We start from the raw sequence: 11,914 nt of genomic DNA, 5'->3' as shown, positions 1-11,914 counted from the left end.
CAATGCATGTTATACCTACAACTTACAAAAATTTTTCTCTTTGAAATGATGTGACTCTAGAAGGTTTTCTTCTTTATTTCTGGGAAGAATCGCTTAAAGTTTCTCATTTAAGTAAGTAAAGAACTGCTCGTTTTTAGTTTGAAGAGCTTTTAACTAGTGACTCAGTGAAGAGTGATGTCATATGTTATCCTAGGACTGCTGGTGTGGTTCTCTCTGCTCATTCTAACCATTCCCCGTTTCTGTGGCAGGCAGTAATCCCTGGTTTCCATCCTCTAGTCAGCTTCTTCCCAGCCAGCCATACAGCGAACAGCCTCACAAGCAGCGGATGAAACAGGAAGTCTGACAGCTTGAGTCTGCAGTGGGACCCCTAGTGTTTTCCCACTCCATGTCCTGGCATCGTTCCCCAGAAGTACAAACACACACACACACAGAGCTCCCATTGTTGCAGCCTTCCTCAGCCCACTGATCCTAATATGGAATGCAGCAGGAAACCCATGATTTCCTGACACTCGGCAAGCTGGAGGAAGCAAGGGGAAAAAACTCCATTAAAAAGCCCAGCTTTCCTCCATGTTAGATGTGACTTGGAAAATGAGAAAGATTTAGCAAAATTCCACCGTGTCTTTTGCCAGGCTGGAGACAGGGAGAGCAGAGTAAAACCCTCAGGCTGCTGAAATTTCTAGGCTGTGAGGAAGCCCCTCGAATTCTGTGAAAATAAGGGTTTCTTAACTCACACTGAGAACGGAAAGGGGCAGACCCTTTTCAGAACTCCCCCAAGTGTGTGCTACCTTTCTTTACCAGCATGGTAAGCAACAGGGCATATCCCAGCCTCGGACATGTCTGTATGATCCAAGGTACCCAAAGTCAGACAGAGTAAATTCAAGCCTGGCACTGGCTTTCCGCCACTTCATGTGCTTTGGAAGAAGCAGGAGAAGCAACAGCAGCAGGAGTCCCCAGCAGCTGGAGCCGCAAGAATGAACTGCAAAGAGGGAACTGACGGCAGCTGCGGCTGCAGGGGCAACGACGAGAAGAAGATGTTGAAGTGTGTAGTGGTGGGGGACGGTGCCGTGGGGAAAACCTGCCTGCTGATGAGCTACGCCAACGATGCCTTCCCAGAGGAATACGTGCCCACTGTGTTTGACCACTATGCAGGTAAGAAAAAGTGGGAAACTCTCTGCATCCAGATAAACGATGCAGGAGGCGATACCTTAAGTTCAGAGGGGCCTGGTTCATTTCTAATGTCAGTATTGGGTGCGGGCCTGGCAGTAACCAAGGAGCTTAGCGTAGTGTACAACTCAGGACTTGACTGTTGGTAGAACAATTTGTGCATCAATTTGTATGGTAACACTTTTTCTCCTTTAAAGCGAATGCGTAACGCCAGGAAAATATTCTGACCTGCCCTCTAGATTTGGGGGACAGAGGTTTGACTCAACATTTGCCTCAAGATTCATTAAAGTTTTACTGTGAACATTTTTAAATGCAGTGTAATTGCATCACAATTCTTTTCTGCCAAAAAAAGAACCACCACTAGACACACAAATGGTGAAAGGATTGTTCTTGCCGCTCTTTGCGTCTTCACCTCATGCCATTTACAAATGAAAATGCTAAGATTAAGAAAACATTCATTTTTTCTAAAACAGTTGGTGCTGTAATACTATAGTTTTGTTTTCCTGGGGTTGTCGATTGGGGGAGAGCTTTTAAAAGGTTTTAAATATGTATTAGGCTATCTGTATCTTAAAAGAAAAATGTTTAATTAACATGTTTTTAAAAGTAAAAATACAAATAAAATCTGAATGATTTTAAAGTATGTCCTGAAAGGACAAAATGCATATTAAATAGTTTAAAGCATGGCAGTTAAGACACTGTAGTCACAACTTGCAGGGGACTTTTTATTTTTTGAGTGTTCTAAAGTTTGTAGGTGTACTTGTCTGGGTGATAGCATTACCTAAATTTTCCCATTTTGATTCTTACTTCTTCTCTTAATTTCCAAAACAAATTTTATTAAGTTTATCAAGAGCAAGTTAATGAAATTCTTCAAGCTTATAGTAGCTTACATCTTATAACTTTTTTATCATAATGATCTTTATCAGAGATCTGAGACCTTGTGAATGGAAAATTTCTCCTCCTTCATTTTGGCTTTGGGTCAGGTTCACCAAAGGGGAAATGGCCCACAGGAAACCAGCGTGAGTGTCTGCTTGGCAATGTGGCCATTTGAAATCCTCCTTCTATAGAAAGTAGCTTCTTTTCCAGAACTAAGCCATCACCTAAGTCACTGCTTCCCCCTACACTTACATGATGTATGAAAATATTACACAGCAGACAGGGAGAGAACCACAGTGAATACAGTATCCATTTCCCAGCAGGTTTTTCTATATTTGTAGAAATTAAGAGCAAATTTTAATGCTGGCTCACTTAAGCCTTTCTGAAAATATAATGACTCTGCCGAGAGAAGAACATTTTAATGAGAACAGAATAAAGAGAAGAACAGGTTGACTTTCATCTTGAGAAAAAAACTAATTATAAAATTTGAGGGTCTGTGTCTTGAGAAAGTTCCTCAGATTCTTGTCCTGAAAGCATCTTAGCAAAAGTTATTTATTCTACACCTTCTTTCTGCCAAAAAAGGGACAGTAGCTACCTTTTTTCAAAAACTTTTAAATCAAAGATGAAACTCAAGATCTAAAGGGAGAGGTTTCAAATGCTTATGAAAATTATGTATCCAAACCCCCACGTATTCAGGGAGCCAGTTACAGTATGGTATCAGGAAAAAGGAGAATCAAGTCAGCCTATAAAAAAAAACACACGAGAAATCAAAGGCTGAACCACAGCTAGATTCCACTAGGCTCCAATAATTTTATATTTTAATTATGTATATACTTACTATTGTTAAGCATTAAAGCATCTTAAAGATTTTGGCTAGTCTATTATTTTGGCTCCCAAGAAATCACAGCCACTATACTCAGAGCAATATTTTGCACATAGTAAACATTCCTAAACATGGTTACTTTGATGTACACTTTGTACCTCCTTAAGTATATAATCATCTCATGTGCTTTCAGTAAGGTTAAAAAGAGAATGAAGACATGAGCCACATACATCTAGGACTGTAATGAAGTGGTCTTTTTTTTTTTTTTATTGAGACAGAGTCTTGCTCTGTCACCCAGGCTGGAGTGCAGTGACGTGACTTGGCTCACTGCAACTTCCACCTTCCAGGTTCAAACGATTCTCCTGCCTCAGCCTCCCGAGTAACTGGGATTGCAGGCACGTGCCACCATGCCTGGCTAATTTTTGTATTTTTAGTAGAGACGGGGTTTCACCATGCTAACCAGGCTGGTCTCAAACTCCTGATCTCGTGTTCCGCCTGCCTCAGTCTCCTAACGTGCTGGGATTACAGGCGTGAGCCACCGCACCAAACCAGAAGTGGTCATTTCTATAAGCAGAAGGATCTTCTCCACCACAAAGACTTGAGTTCCTTTTACCACCACTGTCCTGATATATGATCTGGTTGAACATAAATCCTTAAGCAGACACATGAGCATCTACAATCAATTGCAAAAGAACTAAATGCCCTCTTCTCCATTTGGATCCAGTGTCTAGTTCCTGGGTCCTACTGGCCTACTCTAAAATGACAACCTGCAGTTGAGTGCTGAGACTTTAGAAGTTATAGTTCAAGTCATAGACAGCCTATCCATTTTTACTAGTAGACATTTTACTAGTAACTGCCCAACCCAGAAAAGTAGGGATAAAATAGTAAGGATGGAAATACAACCTACTGTGCAAGATGGTGATCTCTGAAGTCAGGCAGCCCAGTTCTAATACTGGCTCTGTCATTTACTCTGTGGCCTTGAGCAAGTTACTTAACCTCTCTGTGCCTCGGTTATCACAAATGAGAAACAGGGACAATGAAGGTATTAGAATTGTGTGTGAGAACAAAATGATTAATATATGTGAAGTTCTTAGAACAGTGCCTCCTGTGTGATAAGAGTTAGGTACACGGTAGCTATTAAGAATATGGGCTTGATACTTGCATACAGCCAGGAAAAGGAATGAAAATGTAATTAAAAGATAAAGACTACAAGGAGGAAAAATATAATTACAAGAGTATCCTTTAGAAGACTAAGGTAGGATGGATTGTATGTATTTTCTTTATAAAATGGTTACCATGTTTACTGATAATTAACAAATGTGTCTATATGAAGTAATAGTAGTGGGATATTAAATTAGGAGGGGAAATATATCAGTTTTGCATGAGTAAAAATATGCAAAATTGTTTTGAATGAGTTTATTTTTACAGGAAAAATCAACAACCAGCTACAAAAAACAATTTTTAAAGTTCTATGAATTCTGATGTATCCCTACCTCCTACCTACCAAAATCCAAAAGCACATCTGCTCCATGTAGCTTTCCTTGACTCCCCAAGAATAATTCCCTGTTCCATCTTCAATCCCAATTTCACAAATTTGTTTACATCTCTAGGATCTTCCACTACTGTATAGCAATTTATATGCTTCCTTATTTTCCCATCTCTGCTGTGCTGGAAATTCCTTAAGGGAAAGGAGCTGTGTCTTTCACGTCCTGTGAAATCCAACCGTCAGTTCTAGGTCCTCCTCTTGATCTCTTGGAAGCTTTTTTTATGGTTCATTACCCCCCTTCCTAAAGCATTTTCTTGGCTTGGTTTCTGGGATGCCACATTCTCCTGGTTTTGTTTCCACTCACCAGCAAATCTTTCTCCATCTCCAATGCCACCTCCCCTCTCTCTTCCCAACCACCAAATGTTGGGAAACACTGAAACCCCAGTGTTCAGTCCCTGGGTCCTCTTCTTCATTTACACTTAGGGTACCCTTGATTGTATCTAGTTTTGTAACTTTAAACATCATTCATATCCTGACAACCCCAAAACTTGTAGCTCTACCACCAAAACCCCTTGAGACTCAGATTCATATATCCAACTGTTTGAATATCTAATAGGCATCTCATTCTTAACCTGTCCAAACCAAATTGTTTAACTTCCCCAATCTACTTTTCCCCTAGGCTTCCCCATGTAAGTACATGACCACTATTATCCACCCAGTTTCTGAAAACAAAGCTTTGGTATTGACTCCTTTCGTCCTTTGACAACATTCCCCTCCCTTTCTATTCAAACCAATAGTTATCATCCCTTCCTCCTACCGATCAGCTCAACATTCAAAATACATCCCAAACCTGATCACTTATCACCATCTTCATTGCCTTCACTCTTTTTCAAGCCACCATCATCTCTCATCCAAACTACTATAATCAATTCCCAATTCCCTACTTCCAATCTTGCCCCCATCATCATTTCTCCACATAGCTGGCAGAGGGACTGTCTAAAACCCCAACTTCTCCAACCACTTCCCTTAACACTCAGACCTAACCCTGTATTATCTTGTATATGATGCACTCCATGACTCAGTCCCTGTTATCTCTCCAATCTCATCTCTTAACACTCTCCTCATCAGTGTTTTTGCTGTAGCCACACTCACCATCTTGCTATTCCTCAAGCACACCAAACTCCTTTCCTTGAAGAGTTTCTACTTGCTTTTTCCCCAGCCTCATACTATTCCACTAGATCTCCCATAGCTCCAACTGACCACATTATTTAATGCATGTGTGCATGCACACACTCACACTACACACACACTCTCTTTCTCTCTTTAACCTATCTTGCCACAGCTTTCATTATAATAGTTAATACTACCTGATATTATATATGTATTTGCTATCTCCAGCTTCAAAAAACAAAGTCCCACATATTATAGACTCTCAACAGACTCTCAACTCTCAGATTATTCTCAACTGAATAAATGAATTACTATGTCTTCACAGTCTTAGTCCTTCCAACACTTAGTTTCTGGTCCATTAAAACTTTGATGAATAAATGAACAAATTGCTTGTCCAATAGATATCTCTTTAGGAATGAACATACAAAAATGTTTATTACATTTATTATATTTCTGAACTATTTTGTTCATATTTTAAATAATCATTTTATCCCCATTGTAATTGTAATATAACATTGAATTTTCTTTTTTTTTTTTTTTTTTTTTTTTTTTTGAGACAGAGTCTCACTCTATCACCAGGCTGGAGTGCAGTGGCACGATCTTGGCTCACTGTAACCTCTGCCTCCCAGGTTCAAGCAATTCTTCTGCCTTAGCCTTCCAAGCAGCTGGGACTACAGGCACGTGCCACCATGCCCAGCTATTTTTTTTCTATTTTTAGTAGAGACGGGGTTTCACCATGTTGGCCAGGATGGTCTTGATGTCTTGACCTCGTGATCCACCCATCTCAGCCTCCCAAAGTGCTGGGATTAGAGGCATGAGCCACCACGCCCAGCCAGTATTGAGTTTTCTTGACCTAAGTGGCCAGTGTCACATCTATTGAATAGTGTAACTATATAATGTGTAAATAGAACTTGGGATTCCTTCATTTACATTATATTCAAAAGCTGACATACATTTTGGGTGCCTCACTCAAACTCTTCTAGTTCTAATATACAGAGCATATTTCAGAGTAACCCTAAGTTTGGCTGACGGCTAGGTCTAAAGGCTAGGAGCAGTGGGATGAAGGTGGGAAAAGTCACTCTTGTTTATTACAAGTGTGTCTAAGAAACAGCCCTGGGCTCTGCTCCTTACTCCCTTCCAGGGATGACTCAATGTGTCCTAACAACCTTGAGAGCTTTCAAAGCTTACCATGGAAGAAGTGCATTTCTTCCCACATCCTATCTTTAGTTTTGAGTTTTGTAGCAGACCCTTCACTGGTAAAATATTCTTACCGATTAATGTTTCAAGTGACATATAGCATAAGGATAAGAGCTCCATTTTGAATTTAGATTGTATGTTGAGTTAGATTTGTACATGGTTTATATGCCCAGGTACACAGGTGTGTAAAATAAGCTCATTCCAGCTGAAACATCTTTATGATGTTCACCATTTCCATCATCCTCTGTATTATTTTGTCTGTGAATCTTTCTTCTATCACCCACCCTTCCAGAGCTTGTTTGTTGAAAGCCATCAAATTTGGAATACCACATGAAGCCACTATTTGCAAACCCAGGCTGCCTATGCAGGAAATTAACACAATTCATGGAAAGGAGAGAAATCCAGTTATTCTATCAGCTGATTGAGATGTAAAAAGGAAGTTGTTTTTACAGAAAGCTGAAAGTCAGTTCTAACTTTTTCCACTTAGTTAAATGGTGAGCAACCCAAGGTAGACAGTCACAACCTTAATGGCCAGAGCAGGGGGTGGGAAACAAGTCCAAACCACGGGAGGAAAAAATAACATAATCATAATAAACAGTGAATAACAATAAAGTCCCGGGTTTATAAAGGGTTGTGACATAGTTCTGCTCATTTGGGAAAATTTATTCAGAAGTTTCTCTTTTGCTCTTTCTGAAGACACCTGAGAGTCTCTGAAGAATGGATGAGATTCTTTTTTTGTAAGCCACAAGGAAAGCTAAAGCAATTTGCACGAGACTATAAAATAAATCACCAGGGTCTTAAACACAAATATAAAAGAAGTTTGTGAAAGAGGAGACAAGAATGGGCCAGGTGAATCACTCACTCTGTTCCTTCTAAATGAAATGATACTCAAAAACCGAAAATCTCATAGGTATCTAGTCCCCTGATGTTTCTTTTTGAGGTAGTGTGATGTGTAGCTGATGATCTTTCTAGATTCTAGAAGGCCACACTAAAGATACAGTGACAGGAATCAGGTGCACACATTCCTCCACAGTGCACACTGTGATACTTTTTTTTTTTTTTTTTTTGAAACGGAGTCTCGCTCTGTCTCCCGGGCTGGAGTGCAGTGGCGGGATCTCAGCTCACTGCAAGCTCCGCCTCCCGGGTTTACGCCATTCTCCTGCCTCAGCCTCCCGAGTAACTGGGACTACAGGCGCCTGCCACATCGCCCGGCTAGTTTTTTTGTATTTTTTTAGTAGAGACGGGGTTTCACCGTGTTAGCCAGGATGGTCTCGATCTCCTGACCTCATGATCCACCCGTCTCGGCCTCCCAAAGTGCTGGGATTACAGGCTTGAGCCACCGCGCCCGGCCTGTGATACTTAGTAAGAGCAAGCTCCCTCAGAGGCTTCAGGGATGGAAATTGCACTCAGAAAGCTGAAATGTACTGCAGAAGTGGTAAATTGTGAGCTGCTTCTCTTAGGAGTAAGAAAGAAGAAAAAATAGAAGAGGGACAAAGAAAAGTATCTGTGACCAAAGGAGCATGAGAAAAGTCATGCTCCCAGGGGTAGAAGCTGCATCTGCCCCTATGACCCTCTTGCATTCCAGCTTCAGCTGGCAACAAACCAAGGACTGTGACCAATTCAGGCCTCATTGGACAGGCTCCCTCTGAGCAAGACTTTGCAAGACTTTTAATTCCACATAGCTCTGCACCCTGCACCATCCAGGTCCAGAAATTCTTCATAAATTGTACTACCTATTTGCCCACTGAAGTTGAGCTTCAGGTAAACAGTATTTTATTCCTAGACTAGCTTTTTTCAAACTTTTCCATCCCTTCTCCTTCTTGTGGGACAAATAACAAATTTGGCTCAAATGACTCCGTACATAGGATGTCTGTGTTTTTGGATAGAGTGGCCCTGTTCTGCGTCAGCATGGAGGTGGACACAAACATAAGGTGGCTCAGGAAAGGACAGGTAAGAAAATGCAGCAGAAACTGTCTCCCTCATTAACCCTGAGCACAAAAACCACAAGGATCTATGGAGGACCTACCATCTGTGTAACACAGGTTCTGATTTGGCTGAAGGTTTACTTCCCCGCAAATAAAAATGACATATCTTGGGTTAGTTGGCAGAATCCAAACAGTTAATGTTCTGGAGATACCACAGTCAGGATCAATCCCATCATAAATTCAATACGGGCCAGCTCTGAGTCACAGAGTGGCCTGGCGTTGTTCCTGAATGCTCCAAAGTCCCTAAACATTTTGGAGGTGTCCAGTTTTCACACAACAAAAGGACTTGATTCATGTGTATTCACTTAGCACTGTGTCTTGGTTCATGGTACAGCTTTCACCTATGGTGTTCTTCACTCCCAGCCTCAGCATGAATTTCACTGTGGCCACGTGTGTGTGATCCTACAAACAGTATGGTGGTATTAATTATGACACTAGGACACCACTAGAATATATGTTAACTACAATAACAATAGCTATACACTTATATAGTTCTTGCTATGAGTCAGGCATATTTAAAGTATTTTTATACATCAATTCATTGCCTCCTCACAATGATCCTATAAGATGCTATTTTTTTCACTTTTCATTTTTTAAATTTTTATGGATACAGGCCAGGTGTTGTGGCTCATATCTGTAATCCCAGTGCTTTGGAAAGCCAACGCACAAGGATCCCTTGAGCCTAGAAGCTCAAAGTTACAGTGAGCCGTAATTGTGCCACTGCACTCCAACCTGAGCAACAGAGTAAGACTTCATCTCTAAGACAAAAAAAATATGGATACATTAATAGTTGTTCATATTCACTTATGGAGTATATGTGATGTTTTGATACAGGCATATAATGGGTAATAATCAAATCTAGATAACTGGTATATCCATAACCTCAAACGTCTATCATTACTTTGTTCATTACATTCTAAACCTACTCTTCTAGCTATTTTGAAATATACAATAAACTATTGTTAACTATAGTCACCCTGTTGTGCTACTGAATACTAGATTTTATTCCATCTAACTATATTTTTGTACCTTGTACCAAATAGCCAACCCTCCTTTATCATAAGATGCTATTATTTTCTCAACTTAGCTGATGAACAACTCCCAGCACAAAGATATTACTCTATTTCCCTCAAGGTTAAATTGCTTGTAATGGGGTTAAGTGGAGGCCATGGAATAGTAAACAATATAAGCAGTGTATAGGTAATAACAATAAAAGAGCCACTGTTAGTTAGGACCTGCCATTAACAAGTAAACCCAAACATGTAAGGGATTAACTCAATGGCAAAGTATTCCTTGCTCATGTGATGCTCTTAAGCAGGTATTCAAGTCAGTAGGGCTGCTTTCTTCCATATGGACATTTAAGGTCTCAGGCTTCTCACATCTGGTAACTCTGACATCCTCTAGGATTTCAGTTATCTGCGTCCACCCAGCCTAATGAGAAAGAGCACGGAGAAACTTGAATGGAAAGTTTTATAGGCCAGGCCTGGAAGTGACAAACATCATTTTCAATCACACTGCATAGGAGTTTATTTAGTCACAAGGCCACACCTCACTGTAAAGGCAGTTGGGGGGAAAGCCTGCCTATGTGCCCAAAAGAGGGAAGAATGGATTTTAATGGAAACTAGCAATCTCTGCCTGCATCACACTCTGTGGCCACCAAATATCCCTGCACATTTTTTCCCACATGTAAAACAAACTCACCCTTTTCCCCGGAGGGACCACCTAGAGTTGCATTCTGGCACTGCAACTGTGTCAAAGACCAGTATCTGTTAAGTGATGCATGATTCTTTTCATTTGATCTAAAGGTGACTTCTTATGATCCAATAAAAGACAAATTATCTACCCACATACACCATTTGCCCCCGTGCAACGGTAGAACAGGAATGGGATAATCAAAACAAACTCCCTTTCAGAATGGGAAGAATGGGAGACACATTGTAATAATAGAATTCTGATGACAATCCTGATAGTATCATCTATTAATGGAATCCAGAAACAATCGTTTTCTAACTCTGTGAAACCATGAAGATCTGTATTCTATCAATCTCAGCTTTAAAAACAACCAATTCATCTCTTCCCTTTCTTATAACACCTTGCTAAATACGTAAAGTAACAATTAATACATACTAACATTCTGTCATTTTCCCGTCTCTTCATAGAGTGCTGTGGACTCAGTAGGGAGTAGCTTTACCTTCCAGGTTTCACAGACAATAGTTTTACAAAATGTTTTGCTACAGTATAACATAGATCATCTTTCCAACCTGCTCTGTTTTGTCACCATCTGCCACCTAACAGCAAAGCCAACACCACATGTATTTTTAGGTTTTTGTAATGATGGCACCACACTACTAGGTAAGCTAAGATGCTGTAACAAATAGGCCAAAATATATAAGGGTTCAAACTATTACAATCCTATTTTCTTACATAATTGCAACATGTATGTTAGATTTAGAGGGTACATGTGCAGGTTTGCTGGCTGGGTATATTGCATGATGCTGCCGTTTATGATATGAATGCTTTCATCACCCAGGTGGTGAGCACGATACCCAATAGTTAGTTTTTCAAACCTTGCCCTCTTCCTTCCCTCCCCCACCAGTGGTACCCAGTGTCTATTGTTGCCATCTTCCTGTCCATGTGTACCTAGTGTTTACCTCCCACTTACAAGTGAGAACATGTAGTATTTGGTTTTCTGTTTCTATGTTGCTTTGCTTAGGATAATGGCCTCCAGCTACATCCATGTTGCTGCAAAAGACATGATTTCATTCTTTTTTATGGCTACGTAGGATTCCAGTTGTATATGTACCACATTTTCTTTATCCAATCCACCACTGATGGGCACCTATGTTGATTCCATGTCTTTGCCATTGTGAATAATGCTGCAATGAATGTGTAAGTTCATGTGTCTTTTTGGCATAATGATTTATTTTCTTTTGGATATATACCCAGTAATAGGATTGCTGGGTAGAATCCTGCTTTTGGTCATATAAGAGACCTTGGCAGGTCTTCGGGTTGGTAAGATAGTTCTGTTTCATGTGGTCATTCAGGGATCTCTTTTTTTCCATCTTGTTACTCTGCCATCATCTAGGGCTTTGTGGTGCACTGTATCTAGACACTGGAAGATGACAGACTATGGAGGAGTAAGGTTAGGGAGTGGTGGTATGGGCCAGGCTCACAGGTGGCATGTATCACTTCTGTTCACATTTCAATGGAGAGAAC

General features: G+C 40.4%; 1 protein-coding gene across 2 annotated transcripts in view; it reads left to right on the top strand.

Annotated features, from left to right (window-relative positions):
• Window positions 1-411: 411 nt before the first annotated feature.
• The window catches only part of RHOJ (ras homolog family member J), a 128,102-nt gene continuing 116,599 nt past the window's right edge, over window positions 412-11,914 (top strand). For both annotated transcript variants that reach the window (XM_030931458.1, XM_010378102.2), the window contains exon 1: window positions 412-1,149. In XM_030931458.1, the coding sequence (XP_030787318.1) occupies window positions 972-1,149 (178 nt within the window). In that variant the 5' untranslated portion in view covers window positions 412-971. The remainder of the gene's footprint in view (window positions 1,150-11,914) is intronic.

The sequence above is a fragment of the Rhinopithecus roxellana genome, chromosome 5, assembly GCF_007565055.1.
Source record: "Rhinopithecus roxellana isolate Shanxi Qingling chromosome 5, ASM756505v1, whole genome shotgun sequence".
Classification (NCBI taxonomy): domain Eukaryota; kingdom Metazoa; phylum Chordata; class Mammalia; order Primates; family Cercopithecidae; genus Rhinopithecus; species Rhinopithecus roxellana.
Note: the sequence above shows the minus strand (reverse complement) of the source record. Positions and strands in the feature narration are given on the sequence as shown.